The 17,143-nt window shown below is 39.2% G+C and overlaps 1 protein-coding gene across 1 annotated transcript in view; it reads left to right on the top strand.

Moving 5' to 3' along the window:
* Window positions 1–17,143, top strand: part of LOC138696239 (plasmolipin-like) — a 293,017-nt gene that overhangs the window by 266,694 nt on the left and 9,180 nt on the right. Inside the window, exon 2 of the mRNA XM_069820920.1 lies at window positions 16,272–16,439. Within this exon, the coding sequence (XP_069677021.1) occupies window positions 16,272–16,439 (168 nt within the window). The remainder of the gene's footprint in view (window positions 1–16,271; window positions 16,440–17,143) is intronic.

The raw sequence follows: 17,143 nt of genomic DNA, 5'->3' as shown, positions 1-17,143 counted from the left end.
TACAGCAAGTAATATTTGAGGAGAAAATAATAAATAATAATGTCCTACAGCAAATTTAAATATTAAAATTTCTGGAAAAAAATCAAGGAAAATCGTATACTAATCATTTTAATACCGAAACGTGTAATGGAAACGATTGGTTTTTTGCTGCGCTCATGAACACGCTTTCCCCCCAATCGAGTCTTAAGGTTTGGAGGAGAAAATACATGGACAAAGATCGGAGTGAAGGATTTAATTCATTTGACTTAAAAGAAATAGAAAAGCATGAAAATTCTAAAACTCATTTCAAGTAAAACAGATTTGTCACTGCTAGAGATATTAAAATATTCTAACACAGCTTGATTCTGCGCAAGGTATTGCATTAACATTCATAAACAAGATGAAAATATTTCTAAGAATAGATATGTTCTGTCAAAAAATAATTTACTGTTTGAAATTCTGTGGCGCATTTGAGTTAGCAGTGCGAGGACTTGCCGAATCAGAAGATTCAACAAACCGCGGTATATTTCGGGGTTTGACAGATTTTACTCCACATTTAGATTAAACTTTCAAAGATCATTTATAGGGCTCGTCACAATTCAAAGGAACTACAAAAATAATTCAAAGTGAATTGCTGGATAGCAATAAAATTATCGAAGGAACTTAAAGAAGCTCGTTGTGTTGCAATAATAGCCGACGAAACAACGGACACTACCATAAAATTACAATTAAATTAAATTAAATTAAAATAAAATGGTTTTAGTCCTTTATCCTCCGTTATATCAAAGCTGAAGTACCAGTAGAAAGGTTATGGAAATTTCTATTTATTGCCACCAAAACATGACGCTGAAAGTTTGATGCATATTATCTTAATGGAATATATGTAGGCCTAACGGAAATTCAGCTAATTATTGAACCACGTAAACTGTGTTAATGGCGGGCCTAACGTAATGAGTGGGAACCATGGAAAGTTAGAGAAAATATATATTTAAATGTGTATGTGTGTGTGTGTCTTACAGCTCATTTCTAGCACTGTTATGCCAAAGAATTAAATTTAATAATGCAACAAACATGTTCACAAACTAGTCAAGTTACGATAGTTTATTGCAAATCTGTAGGAACTCCGAGCTCTCTGACGTGATAATGTCTTATAATTTCATCTGCCGGAACGGGTGTAGGCTAGAAAAGTTGGCGTAACGAAATTTGGTAGGAGTTAAAAGCTTTCGAACGATAGAAAGTTCCTGATAGTTGTTCATTCAGGTATCAACATGTGGGGCACATCTCTGCTACGTGACTAGTTGTGCTGGGTGAGAGAGGTGTGGCGCACGGGGTGGGTAGGGCGCGCGGATGATTGGAGTACAATTTCGGGTGCACAGTCAACTTCGAGAAGGCGCTGTGATTACACGCCTTATTCGGTTTAAATGAAATAAACAGCACGCGTTTGCTAAATACATTATTTTTCATGCAGAACTGCCAACTTTTGTAACCGGGGGCCGCTACTGGTAGTTTCTAACTTGCTATAAATTCTTTTAAGAGACCATTATTTGCTTTCAGTCATCTGATGGATCACTCGCACATGATCACCACTTGTTCGGTAGAAGATTCTATGTTTTTTCTTAGAACAATTAGCAAGGGTAGAAAGTTTCAGTGCTCAAGCGCGCAGACCTTTTTTCCACATACAGTAGGTAGACTACTTTCTCTTTCGCACTGTAACGGTCATTGAGTGCAGACATTTAGCGGAAAATGTAAACTGTAGCTTCGAAGCGGTACATTTTTCAGTAACTAACACAATTCAAAACCCCAGAACCTCGCACCATATTGAACATATTGAACGTCTTATAGGTGGGTTACATAGTATAATTGCGCCCTATTGTAAGACACAGGTCCTTCCTCTTACTCTTCTTCTTGTGTTAGGTTGCTAGCCTGTCTTATCAAAGTGTCTCTCCTCTATTTGGAGTTCTTCCAGGAGTCTTATGTCCGATAAGATAGTTGTCTCTTGTCATTTTCACAATTCTCTTAGGGTCCATTCTTGGTATATGTACAGTTCCAGAAAAAAAAATGGCCCGCCGGAATTTTCGCTTACTCAGTGTTCCAAAGTAGTGGTACACACGAGATCGCTTTGCCAGTTACTGAAATTCATTTTACTTCAGTTGTCGTAACCCTGATAATCACTTGAAAAGATGGAATGAAAATCGATCTCTTCTTAATAGTAGATTAATTTATATTCATAAATCCTGCAGTAAAATAGAATGTTGATAAACGAAATTAACCTTCATAATTAATTTAAAAACTCTCAACAGTATCCGAACTCTGAACTTTGCAGTCTGCCACCAAGCACGCTAGCACAGCGCTATCGGAATGCTTGCGATGAATTGTCATAGTTGGGGTTGTCGCATGTATCTTCTTTGTTTAACAATGACTCTCAATTTGATCTTATTTTCAGATTACTTTTGCATTACCTTCCTGTAATATTATTCAAATAATGCTAGGTTGAAAACCATTGTTAAATCTTTGTGGTGTGAATCGTGCTCTGTAAGGAGCTTCAAGAGTCAGGCCACTTTTTGTTTCTGGAACTGTACGTTCCATTCCTCCCTTTTTAATGTCCATTCCCCCATTCCTGTATTTCACATTGCTGTCTGATAAGTGATAATGGTGAGCTCTAGTTTCGTTACTCTACTACAGCGTTTCTCAAACTATGGTTCGCGGACCACCTGTGGTCCTCGAGGTCTGCCCTTGTGGTCCTTCAAAAAAGACAGAAGAGAAAATAAAATTCAAACGAATTGCTTAAAATCTCAGAGTTTGTAAATGACACATGGCAATCGAATTTCACTTTTTCTCCCAGTACTGCATTTTATGAAATTTATTACCCTACCCGTCTATCCACTTCCCATTCTACTCTCAGCAACAAAAGAGGGATTTAAAGCACTATATATGTGGTGTTTCTCGACATCTTTTCCCTACACATCTGGCGCCGCGCGTGTAACCCAGCCAGGGACCACCCGAATTCATAACAGAGGACCAAAGTACCGAACCTTAATTCAATCTTAAAATATAAGTATACTGGTATTAAAATATGCTACGAAAATGATAAATTTGTTTTCGAATGGAACAAGAGTAAGGTGGTCCGCGGAACTGTTCTGACTTTAAAAAGTGGTCCCCACTTCAAAAAAGTTTGAGAAACGCTGCTCTACTATTTTTCTTTAAGTTCTCATTTCAGTTATTTTCATTGATTGCTTTGTCTTCGAGGTACCTGGTCTGGTTTCTATTGCCTTTATGTTAACATGGGTCTTGAGATGCTTTTATTGCATAATCCTTACTTCAGGTTCTTGGTGTAGATATTTATTTCTCCATTTCATATCATTTAAACCACTCCCGCCCAACGAGACAAAAGAACGGAGTTCTACAGGAAGACTCCATGAATCTCCTGCTATTCAACTTCGCAGCAGAAGACCTCATAGACTAAAGGAAGGGAAAGAAAGCAACGACTTGTCAATCTTTGCGTATACAGACGATATTGCAGTTGCAGCACGCTACATCAAGACACTGCAATAAACTCTGGACAAAATGGCAACATTGTGCAAAAGCATGGATTCCAAATTAACCCCACCAAATCAGAATAGATGGTATTTAGAAAGGGCGGCAGAATTTCAAGCGATCATGAAATTAAAATTGACAACGAAAGCATCAGAATACCCCGGGAAGTGAAGTATCTAGGAGTCATACTTCAACCAACAGGGAAGAGCTTCACAAGACACATCACGGAAAGAGCAGCGCTGGCAGTAAGGGGAATGAACGAAATCGTTCACATTCACATCAGACTGCTCTCATTAGAAATAGAAATAAAGCTTTTCCATGCAAAAATAGTTTCCATGCCATGTTACGGCATCGACATCATATGGCCAAACCTCAACGTAGCAAACTTGGCCGCACTGATAAAAGTGAAGCCAAGATTTCTCACGGAGACATTAGAAATGGCAACGACAACACCATCCCGCCTCGCATATGAAATGACAAGGGAATCATTCCTCTTCGAAGAACTGAGAGCCAACTTCCTCCTGCCATTCCTGCAGAAGCAGAAAAACTAACAAAATTATTATATACAAAGAAGTCGGAAATCTGGAGCGAATTTTACTGTAGCGAAGCCATGACGAACGGAAAATGGACAGGGCCAAACAGGAAAGAGAGACACATAATAACGCGACTAGCTGTGCACGGCTTCCACCATGCCCTGTGTAAAACTAAAAAGTTCCACTGTCCAGATGATTTGTGTGTATGTGAACTTTGCGAAAGTAAATGTGAACGATACCATTTTGAACGCTGCAAAAGGAGAACGAAGACTATCTCCCAGTACGCATGCGCAGAATAAGATAGTCAAGATAGTTACTCCATGCACATACAGTACGTGCGCATTTCAGTGTTCAATTCAGTATCGTTTAAGAATCCGGATACTCTGTTTGCCTTGTTTACTTGATGTTTTACTTCATTTTGCAGCGACGCCGTGCTTGTTATTTCTATTCCTAATTTCTTGATCTTTACAATTCCATGATCGTGCATTCCAGGAGCCTAATCGGATATTATTCTTCCTCCATTCTCGCTTCTTCCGTTGTTTTGCAGAGTTCGTCTTTTTTCCATCGGACTTACATCTTTGATTCTTTGAGCAATAGTGATGTCATACTATAGGTTGTCGACCTGGCTGTGGTTGTCCGATGGGGGAGCTGCTGCCTTAGGGCTTCGGACAAGCCTTCCTCCAAATTTAAAAGATATATCCATGGATGAATATATAATAGGATGCGAAACTTACTGAGCTTTCCGTAACACATGCTAGAGGCGCTAATGTAGAAACTGATCTTAATGCCATCTGTTGGACGGAGAAGAACTTATTAAATCTAGCAGCGCGCCAAGTAGCGAAAACAATAACTAATTACTCCATGCACTTAGCAGCGCACCTGGTGACGAAAATGTTAAACTATGCAGAAAATATTCCTTCCCTCCCACTCTCATCGCTATTCTCAACTAACCCAATTTAAAATAAAACATTTACATTTTTATTTCTCACACCATATTCCACTGAAAATTCTTACCGGAGCCAACAGGAAGATGAAAGAGACGATCTATTTTACATTACCCAATTAAAATATAACCAGAGAGAGACAAAATAAAGCAAAACGGTTGGATAATTGGGATTGTATTCTTTGGGTATTTAATGTACAGCGCAATGGAAGTCTGCAAAACTACTTAGATAATTCAATTTATTATATTACTATTACTTTATAATACATTCAACAACACTATTTTCACAACGTCCATAAACATCACTGTTTAACATACACTGCTTATACACACATTATCACTTTTATGTCCACTCATTAGTAAGTTTCTGGCTGCCATCTTGACTTCTCGAGCATCGTCTGTTCGTCTCGAACGAACGGATAAATAGAGAACTCTGGGTAATCTACCCAACACGTAGTTCTAATGTTCACCACCCACGACGTCGGGCGCTGATCATCTTATTTGAACCCCCTTCCGTCAGATGGTGCTGACCGCAGTTTCGCATCCTATTATATATTCATCCATGATAATCCCCTGGAGAGAGTGTGTCCCGGCATTTAATCCTCAGGAACTGGGTTATCTGTTGGTCCACGGGTCCCTATTACCGTAGCTATTCGGACCATATATGGTGGGATCCCTCATATCTCACCCCGGGGACGTATCCGGTAGAGGTCAAAGGATCCTCCGAGGTCATTACATTCCTAGTATAACAAATGGTTATGAACTGTGGTGGGGAAACAGTGAAATTGTTGTAGAGAGAATTGCAATAAAACGTGACTTGTGTTTTCGTCCAACTTGTATTTGTCAGGATTTGAACACATCTGCGCTGGGAAGCTAACGCTTTATCCGTTCGGTTATGTAAATACATAAAAGTACTGGAAATGCAAAAATAATCCTGGTAATAACATGAGCCAGCCGTCTTGTTTACTTCAGTGTGTTTCGTCTCCATTGCCACCTGTTGCGTACGGTCGCTGCCGAGGCGCGGCGGTTCGATGAACCCGGACGAGATGAGGAAGCAGCGCAGCTTAGCTGGGGAAGGTCGCGTTGCTCATTATGTCCGGTATCGAGAAAAGCATCATCTACTACAGAAAATAACTTCCATTTTTTATGGTATGGCGCAGCGTCTGCTTCCCATGCTAGTAACCCGGGTTCCAATCCAATCCCTGAAGATGAATTTGTGGTGAACAAACACGGCGTATGGTGGTTGGTTTTTGAGGGTACTGCCGTTTATCATAACATTTCACGAATGTTCCCCATTAATCGTAATTCATAATCATTATACTGGTGTGCTGCCGCTATAGGCCACTTCCTAAGATCAGTGCTCTGCAGCATGTTTCTTCTAGAGGGAACACTTGGGTGAAACTGAATGAAATCAGCACCCACTACTAAAACATATATTTTTATGATTTGTACATACAATGTGATTCAGGGGGAATAAATAGACCTAGTAAATATTTTACGGTGTGGTAGTATGAACTGTTGTCAGTGAAAGTTCATGTAAACATGTGTACCATTTTCAGTGGGTGTGGAAATAAAACGGTTTGAATGTTACGCATTACAAACCTTACAAATGGTATGAAAGAACGAAAAATGACTATGTACTATTGATTACGTATAAAGAAATATATGTGACGCTCTTCTGAGAAGGTCTGAGGACAACACTGTTCGTAATGGGTGTAGGGGGAACAGTTGTTTGTAGTTACCTTGGCATGTTCTTCCAGCACGACGGAGACCTTATACATTTGAGCTGTTAAGTGACACATGATTTAAATCTCATACTTCTCGAACGATGGATCGGTCGCGATGGTCACATGCATTGGCCAGCAAGGTCCCCACACCTTCTGTCGATTATTATTGTCTGTGGAGATGGATGAAAGGCGAAGTGTACAAAAACGAAATATACGTACACAAAGGACGAATTGGTTGCTCGCATTGTGAATAGTGCTGTCCTTATAAAATAACAAGACGACTTCAGAAGAATAACACTTTCGCCTACTGTTGTCAACGAAGCGAAAAAGTGCATTGAACTGTTGAAATGTAATGGTACGATGAAAATAAGCAATAAATGTAATCATTAAGTCATTTGTTTTTCCTTCTTGCCATTGCAACGCTAATTATGCGTAACGTTCAAATAGCTTCACACCCTTCGAAAATTGGACAATGTTTGAATGAATATTTTACTCGTATTCCTTCTGAATCACACTGTATTATTCAGGTCACCTGTTACGGCTAAATTTGTAGCGTTTTACATCTATGCATTTGGTGGACCTAAGTTTGATTTCCGGCAAGAAAGTGCAGATTTCTCTCTCTTCATTAGGGAGTGCATATACTGGGTGTTCATTTCAAAGTGTGTCATGACGTCACTGTTGTTGGGTCACCGATTTGAAGCGAGTTTCAGCTTAAATGTTAGAGAAGTTGCCTATTATTTAAGGCGTTCTTCAATCTGAACTTGAGAACGTGTACGGTATAACTTGAACGTCGTAGCAACAGATGGCGGTCTGTACGGTCTGTGTGCTACCATAACCTCTTTCGAACTGTGTTTTGCGCCAGCAAGTCGTACGCAGGGTATTTGTTATCATCGGTTGCGTACGATAACATTACACAACACAAATCAAATGCTCCGTGTCTATGTTGACCGTCGAAGTTAATGTCAACAAATACGTAAGTAATCGTCTTAACCCTCTCCCCATATCCCGACAGTACGTATTTCCAAACAGTTCACATTCCTGCCACTACCGGCGTTACCGTACGTATCGGCACGTACTCTTCAGAATGAACGCCGTACTTGCTAGCCAACTTCTCTGCCTCTTAGATTATACACCTGAGCTGCGGAAGTGTAGGAAGATTGAATTCTCTAGGCCAGCGGTTCCCAAACTTTTTCAGCCACGGAGCCCTTTTTGAAGCAAAAGTTTCTCGTGGAGCCCCAAGAAATGTTTAGTGTTTAGTTCTGTCTGTATATGTTCTATGAAGCACAATACACACGATATGTATACGAAAGTATATATATATATATATATATATATATATATATATATATATATATATATATATATACAAGGAAATAATAGTAAAAAAGAACAGGAGACAATATTATTTAAAAGTACAAAATGATAATTATAAGTAGTACCGGTAGTTAAGGTATGTAAAAATGTTACAATGTTACATTTACACCCGAATTAATGTGAAGAAAGTACTGTTCGTTGCGACACAGTTTGTCAATTTCCGGTGTCACAGAAGTCAGTTGAAGACGAATATCGTCTTCTGTATCCAAACGATCTCGATATTATGTTTTTATAGCCGTGTACTTCGAAAAGGCCGTTTACAGAGGTATGTAGTATCAAAAGGCAGTTTGAGCAATTTAGCTTTTGATCTTAATATCGAAAGATCCTCCCGTAACTGAACCCAAAATTCGGGAAGTGGTTTGCTTTTAAATGATGCCTGACAGTGGCTGTAAGGCATGTCTATAAGGACCTCATATTCTGCCGCAGTGAAGGCTGCTGGTTTTGAATTCACTGACAATGGATCTACAATCCACTCATATTTCTTTCGAATCGATTCCTGAGTTTCACTTGGAAAGTATGAATTCTTATTTTGAAGCAAATTATCATGGTGCTCTTTTGTTATTGCTATGAATGAGTTATTCATTATTATGTTGTTTTCTTCTGTAAAGTTTGAAGTCAATGAGAAACATGTCAGATCCTTATTCTAGACTCTTTCCATGTAGAACGTTATTTTTTTCTTCAGTGCAGCAATTTTGTCATTAGCATTGAATATAGTCTTCTGTTTCCCTTGTATGGCTGTGCTGAATTCGTTATTTTTTACGAAATGTGTGCTAAGTAACATAATTTGCCTGGTCATTCAAATAATCTGCTAGCAAACTCTTTTGGTCATTCAAAACTCAAGACAACGCTTATCAAGTGACAATCATGTGTAATAAATAATTAATAACAATGACTTGTGTATACTTCCCATATCTTCATACAGAATTTTGAGTAGCCTACACTGCAAAGGTCGTGCCTTAACAAAGTTTATAATTTAGACGACGATGTCTAGTACATGCCTTAATAACGCTGGTATTTTTTTTTTCGTTGCGAGGGTGTGTCGGTGTAGTACACAATGACTACTTGTGCAATTTTTTTAAACTTTCTTTATCCTTGTAACACCGCCAGCAACAGGACCTACCACGGTCTTTGCGCCATCTGTGCAGCCATTAATGCAATTGTTCCATGGTATCGATGAAGGATGGATAGAACAGAGAAAAATTCTCTCCGGCACCAGGACTCGAACCCGGGTTTTCAGCTCTACATGCTGACACTTTATCCACTAAGCCACACCGGATTCCAGTTCCGATGCAAGATCGAATCCGCTCAATTTAAGTTCTATCTCTAAGTTTTCCCTTTGGTGACCTACCCTCATGTACTGTGTCACAGAATATGTGACAGTGGCACAATGTCCAACGCATTATGTACAGAGGTGCACTCATTACGAGTGGCTAAGTGGCCGGGATCCGACAGGATGAGCGCCGTCTTGAATGACGAAGTGATTATTTACGCATATCATAATATTATTATGATGTACTTCGGTACATCATAATAATACCATGGTACCGGTATCAAGTTTTCAATGAAGACATCTATCAAGGGAAAAAAAATCAGAACCGCTTGTAGAGGATGGCAATGGCTAGCAGAACAAAATATCTTCATGAAAAGAATCTCAAAATTCGTACTGCACAAACGTCATTAGCACAGCTAATCCGGCAACGTCCGTGGATTCGTCAAGTTGTAGCAAAAATTGCGTTTCTTTGATACAGGAAATTATGATATTTTTAACATTATGTGATAGATCCTGGATCCCATTATGCACAGTGTTATTTGATAAGGGCACACTGGAGAACAACTTTGCAATTCTTTCGTCCACCATGCACTTCACTGCCTTCACTAATAGTAGTTTTATACGAATTCCGGCAAAGGTGTGAGGTTTACCAGTAAGACCCAGATCATGACTAACCAAATACGACGTTTCCAGTGCTTTATAGTTATTTGTCTTTACATGAGATAAAATTTTTGTCTGAACTGCATGGAGTTCGTCACATTTTTTTGACGTAGTCTGCAGTTTCATTTGTGAAGTCAGGATGAGTTTCAAAATGCTACTTAAGCATGGTAGGGAGCATAGAATGCACTTTTATTTGTGAAGTCAGGATGAGTGTCGAAATGCTGCCTAAGCTTGGCAGGGAGCATAGAATGCAGTTTTATTTGTGAAGTCAGGATGAGTTTCGAAATGCTGCCTAAGCTTGGCAGGGAGCATAGAATACAGTTTTATTTGTGAAGTCAGAATGAGTTTCGAAATGCTGCCTAAGCTTGGCAGGGAGCATAGAATGCAGTTTTATTTGTGAAGTCAGCATGAGTTTCGAAATGCTGCCTAAGCTTGGCAGGGAGCATAGAATGCAGTTTTATTTGTGAAGTCAGGATGAGTGTCGAAATGCTGCCTAAGCTTGGCAGGGAGCATAGAATGCAGTTTTATTTGTGAAGTCAGGATGAGTTTCGAAATGCTGCCTAAGCTTGGCAGGGAGCATAGAATGCAGTTTTATTTGTGAAGTCAGAATGAGTTTCGAAATGCTGCCTAAGCTTGACAGGGAGCATAGAATGCAGTTTTATTTGTGAAGTCAGAATGAGTTTCGAAATGCTGCCTAAGCTTGACAGGGAGCATAGAATGCAGTTTTATTTGTGAAGTCAGCATGAGTTTCGAAATGCTGCCTAAGCTTGGCAGGGAGCATAGAATGCAGTTTTATTTGTGAAGTCAGAATGAGTTTCGAAATGCTGCCTAAGCTTGGCAGGGAGCATAGAATGCAGTTTTATTTGTGAAGTCAGGATGAGTTTCGAAATGCTGCCTAAGCTTGGCAGGGAGCATAGAATGCAGTTTTATTTGTGAAGTCAGGATGATTTTCGAAATGCTGCATAAGCTTGACAGGGAGCATAGAATGGAGTTTTATTTGTGAAGTCAGCATGAGTTTCGAAATGCTGCCTAAGCTTGGCAGGGAGCATAGAATGGAGTTTTATTTGTGAAGTCAGGATGAGTGTCGAAATGCTGCCTAAGCTTGACAGGGAGCATAGAATGCAGTTTTATTTGTGAAGTCAGCATGAGTTTCGAAATGCTGCCTAAGCTTGGCAGGGAGCATAGAAAGGAGTTTTATTTGTGAAGTCAGAATGAGTTTCGAAATGCTGCCTAAGCTTAGCAGGGAGCATAGAATGCAGTTTTATTTGTGAAGTCAGGATGAGTTTCGAAATGCTGCCTAAGCTTGGCAGGGAGCATAGAATGGAGTTTTATTTGTGAAGTCAGCATGATTTTCGAAATGCTGCCTAAGCTTGACAGGGAGCATAGAATGCAGTTTTATTTGTGAAGTCAGCATGAGTTTCGAAATGCTGCCTAAGCTTGGCAGGGAGCATAGAATGCAGTTTTATTTGTGAAGTCAGAATGAGTTTCGAAATGCTGCCTAAGCTTGGCAGGGAGCATAGAATGCAGTTTTATTTGTGAAGTCAGGATGATTTTCGAAATGCTGCCTAAGCTTGACAGGGAGCATAGAATGGAGTTTTATTTGTGAAGTCAGGATGATTTTCGAAATGCTGCCTAAGCTTGACAGAGAGCATAGAATGGAGTTTTATTTGTGAAGTCAGCATGAGTTTCGAAATGCTGCCTAAGCTTGGCAGGGAGCATAGAATGGAGTTTTATTTGTGAAGTCAGGATGAGTGTCGAAATGCTGCCTAAGCTTGACAGGGAGCATAGAATGGAGTTTTATTTGTGAAGTCAGGATGATTTTCGAAATGCTGCCTAAGCTTGACAGGGAGCATAGAATGGAGTTTTATTTGTGAAGTCAGCATGAGTTTCGAAATGCTGTCTAAGCTTGGCAGGGAGCATAGAATGCAGTTTTATTTGTGAAGTCAGAATGAGTTTCGAAATGCTGCCTAAGCTTGGCAGGGAGCATAGAAATATTGGGCAAAACTTTGTTACATATCACACACTGTGGACGACGTCCATCAGCAAACTTAGTGAATCCCATATCCAAATATGAATCACAATAGTTTCATTTTTTACGTCCTTTTCTGTACCTCTACACTAGGCATCGTAAATTCTGAAGCAGGATCATGTGTAGCATATTCTGAACTCAATCCCAAAGATTTCGCACCATCTTCTTTGAAAGTAAGGTTACAGCTGTTGTTATCCTCCTTTGACTGAGCATTGGTTGATGACTGATGACTAAGGAGCGGATTCCTATGTAATTAAATATTTTTCTTGCGTGTGATAAAACACAATTAACAAAGTTAAAAATTCCGAATATCAAGTTTCAAGTTTAAAACCCGAATTTTATTTCACATAAAAACACATATTTTCACAAAAAAAAAATATGTAAATACATAATTTCAGGAAAACTATTATAAACACATAAATCTTGGAATGTTTTTACTTAAATAATTTTGTTACAAGAACGTTTAAATATTTTAAAACTAAATCAATTATATCACTCAGAAATACGTTATCTTTTTTTAAGAATTCTTGGTTGCTTCGTGTTTCTGTGGGCTGTGTGGTGTATCCGTAATCCATTTTTGTAATAGTATCGCCTCAAGTTCTGAGAACTGCTAGGTAGCATATCAAGTGTTATTATATGAGAGTAAATTAACATAGACAAGAAGGAGAGATTTTGCAACACATACTTAGGAATGTTTATTGCTGCTGAAGATGATTTCATTCCCGCTTTGTTTGTGAAACACAACGGATAAGAGCTCCGGTATAAACATTATTTAATTTAAACAAATCTCTCGCCTCTCGCTCATGCCTATGAAGTGAGGAAATACATCTTGTTGTGATTCCCCGTTGTCGGACCATAAGCATAAGCTGCGTAGTGTAGACGTGGTGGCTTCGCTATAGGAAGCTTTTCTCCGACATTGTCAGTCAGTAGCCAGAAACATGTTTTTACATTAAGACGTGTGTATATTAGCCTCTTAAGATGCCTAAAATCAAATCGAGTTTAAGATCGCGTCTACAGCAATATGTAGATGAATTTAAAAACATTTTTACTACCGACGGAAAAGTGTTATTTTGCCAACCATGTGGTAAATCAGTAAGTGCAGATCAGAGCTCTCAGGTAACGCAACATTGTCTGGAAACAAGCACATTGCTGCTGCTTCACGTGTGCATTCACGGCAAAACAGTGGATATAAAAAAAATGTGTAAAGTTGCTCAAGTATTGGAGGGTGTGCCTGTAGGTGAAATTGACGGTGTAGGTGTTTGTGACATTCCTCTCTTTAAATATGCTCGTCTGACGTCCTGTGATGTGGAAAGATCGTTTTCACAGTATACGTCATTGTTCAGAGATAATGGGCATGCATTTGTGATAGAGAATTTGGAAATGAACTTTGTTGTTCACTGAAATTCTCGGACAGCTACTAGCAACTGATACTCAAGTGTGATTGGTGAGTACCTAGTAACATTTTTTTTCAAGCTGAGTAAGGTATTTTGTCATAGTTAAAAAAATATTTTTTTTTATTTTAGCAAATATTTTCGTGTTTTTAGCACATAAAAAATAAATATATTTAAATTTTTTAGCACATAAAAATCCGCTCCCTACTGATGACTATAGTAGATCTATTATTGCTGCTTCTATCTAGCAATAAGAAATCAAACTACTTTCTGAGAAAGCACTTTTCGCTTGATGGAAGTAGCTTACGTTTTTCGCACTAGAGACTAGATGGAAGCAGAAATTTTTGTCATCCGCGGTCGGAGCCCCTGAGACTTACTTGCGGAGCCCCAAGGGCTCCGCGGAGCACACTTTGGGAACCGCTGCTCTAGGCTCATCAGCTAGCCACATGACGGCATACAGCGAGCCAAGACACATTTTGAACTGAACACCCAGTATAGAGGCCTGTCCCTTGGTTTATTTCACGCACATTGCCATGAACTAATGCTAATGAGGAACTATGGGAGGTGGATCTTTTTTACATTGTTATTATTATTATCATTATTATTATTATTATTATTATTATTATTATTATTATTATTATTAACTCGCCCAAACTCCGTCTTCGCCGGGATTTGAAATGTAATACCCTGAAGTAAAAAGATGACGCACCGAAAAGTTAGAAAGTTAGTGTCGTGGTAGTGGTAGTAGCAGTAACAGTATATTTATCTGATGAATCTCATACATTCCTCCTTGCAAACGGACGCTTTTTCATCCTTACTACTAGCCTATACTTTCTTTTGTCTACGTACCATAACCGTTCCATAACCATTAGCAAAGATATAGACAGAAAATAAACACATACAGTGAGCCGGTTGAAATAGTAAAGGAAATGTGGCAGCAAAATTATGGTTACAATCTTGTTCTTATAGTCTCATCTGCAAAATGGAGTGATATCAGAATCATTCCAGAAAGTCTATAGATACTCGAAATTCGTCCCAATATAGTAATATTTGTACAAAAATAATTTATTCATAATATCAGTAATTGTGTGTGCAAATTTCTTCATCTTCCATACATATACTGTATACTGTAGAAGGAACGGAATTCTGTATCTCTAGGCAATATTCTCCAGCATCCGAAGAGTTCTGTGTTAACCTACAGTATTACAAGGATTTCGAAGTTACACATTTTTATAGTTATGTCTTTAGGATTTTAAGAATGCTGATGAAATATAAAACCAATATAGCCTATGAGATTTTAGGAGTGAGGGAAGTGAGACGGTATGGAATACCGCCACTGGTTTCTATGGCCAGAAAACATACCGTTAGTGAAAAATGACATACCGTCACTGAAAAAATGTGATCGTAAGAGTTTGTTTATACATTTCTTCACAGCAAAGAATACTGTCTGTTTGCTTCGTAAATCTAAACCACAGCCTTCTGGAACTGTATTCAGCTTGTATTTATAGTCGGGACGCTGTTATTCCCGGCGTGACTCCTTCTCTTTGCTTACGTCTTTGGAAGTGACGGCTCTATAAAGTCTAGGTAGGGAGTATCGTTCGCCATTTTTGTTCTTTCGTTGCCGAGCTACCATACGAGGAATCTATTTGCCACACCGTTAAACATTATCATTTCGTAGCACCTATGATAATAAATCAATCGCACTGTAATTCAGCAAATAATTGAGCGGCAAATAACGTCTTCGTGTGCTTTCTGCGAACGCCAACGAAAGAGCCAAAATGGCGGGCGATTATATTAAGTATTTATCGAGCTTTAAGAAATGAATAACATTTTCCTCAGCGAATCACAAGACGCACACGTTTAAATGTAGCCGACCGGCAACGCGATTGGCTGCCGGAAATTAGAGCGACGGGACTATAGACACGTTTATTTGATAAGCTCAACCCCTGGAGTGCTTACAACGGTAGTATTTCAAGTATAGTGTGGTCTGTAGCTTGTGGTGGCCATTGTTGCCCATTTAGTGACTGTCATTTTTGTTGCACTTTTTATTAACAATTAAGTAAGGCACTTTGAAGCTGCAAAATGATCTAGTAAATAACTGAGGTAACTTGAAATTATTTTATTAAGAAATGTAATGTGTTGCGTAAGCTTCAAGGATTCGCGTTACAGACTGCACGAAACAATTTATTGTAAGCCATATACATCATTTATGTCTTATGTTGTAAGGAAGGGGGTATGCCTTTTTTTAAATCGAGGTTTGCCAGAGGAGAATCTTGGGGTAGCATACCGCCTCTGGTTTTTTCCCACTTCCCTCACTGGATTTTAGACTTGGCCCGGCTTTTCGAAGGTCGGACCCGGGACGAATCCATGCTCTCAGGCATTCATTGGCCTATTGTAAGTCGTAATTCCACGATGATTGTATAAGTCCGACGGATGGCCTGGGTGACAATCGTGAATCCGATGATATTAGGCAAGCCATCCAGACTCAACTTATAGCAGGTCCCATTGCCAGAGGAGTAGGTCTACATGATAAAAACATGGGCCGAAGCCTCAAGCGTAACAGAGACCTATACTACACCCAAGCATCCTAGATATTTTCGATCACTTCGAGACTAGCAGATTACAGGGCGATCAAAACAACATATCTGGAGTAAGAGGCATAATTGGTATCCAACGAACAATCCTTTGTTTCGTTCTGTGATGTCAATATTAATTTAAAAACTTTAGGTATTTGAAACATCTTTATGTTAATGGCTCTAAATTGGGTTGTTTTAATCTGTATAAATGTAAAGATCAGGAAAGCATGTTTATGGATGTCTTTATGGTTTCAGCTGTTCGGTATCATTTGCATGGCGTGCGCATCTCCCGCCTGGCATCCCGGCACCCACTGGTTCTTGTTCGTGGCCGTTATCAGCTTCATCGCCACCCTCATCTGGGTATTCATATATCTGCTGTCCATCAGAGAGGCGCTCAAGCTGCCCATCAACTGGATACTGACGGTAATAATATTATATGGGACGAATGGTTAAGTTTAGCTGGCTAGTGTGTAAGTACACAGAGAAGACAGAAGGATATACTTCATGTAGACCTTAAAGAAAGCCCATTAAGCGTGCAGCCCCAGGACCTTACATGTGGTATTTCAGCCCCGGAGATATCACACGACGTAGACAGGTCTCTAATGATTATCGGTAGGGCTCGGAAGTTGATGACCTAAAAATCACAGAAAAATGACCTTAAATATCTTAAATTATGACATTAAGATAAAAAAAGACAATTTTGATAGTAAAATACAAACAAAATAATAGTATAAGCCTTACTTCCATCTGTGGAAAATGCAAAATAAAAGTAGGCTGTATTAGTTCGTGTTGAAGTGAAACGAGTTTGTATTACATTCTGTATTATCTTTGACGTCTCAGAAAAAAGAGATATTTAATCAACTTCCGAGCCCTAGTCTTCAGATGACACATCGCTCCCCAAACACCAGCACTACACCATACAGGCGACTCTCTACCGACACTAACGAGGGACACTTGGCCCTCATTCAACATCAGGAATCTTATGCCAATCTGCTAGCGATATATATCACCTTTAGATCTCTATTGTTCGGCTAGATGTAGCAATGTATATCACCTTTAGATCGCTCCTGTTCAGCTAGGTAGAGTCGTGAACGTTGTACAAACAAACGGTAACTGATTGGTCGTTT

Source organism: Periplaneta americana, chromosome 3, assembly GCF_040183065.1.
Source record: "Periplaneta americana isolate PAMFEO1 chromosome 3, P.americana_PAMFEO1_priV1, whole genome shotgun sequence".
NCBI classification, from domain to species: domain Eukaryota; kingdom Metazoa; phylum Arthropoda; class Insecta; order Blattodea; family Blattidae; genus Periplaneta; species Periplaneta americana.
The sequence above is the reverse complement of the archived record's forward strand: the minus strand, read 5'-3'. Positions and strand labels throughout refer to the sequence as shown.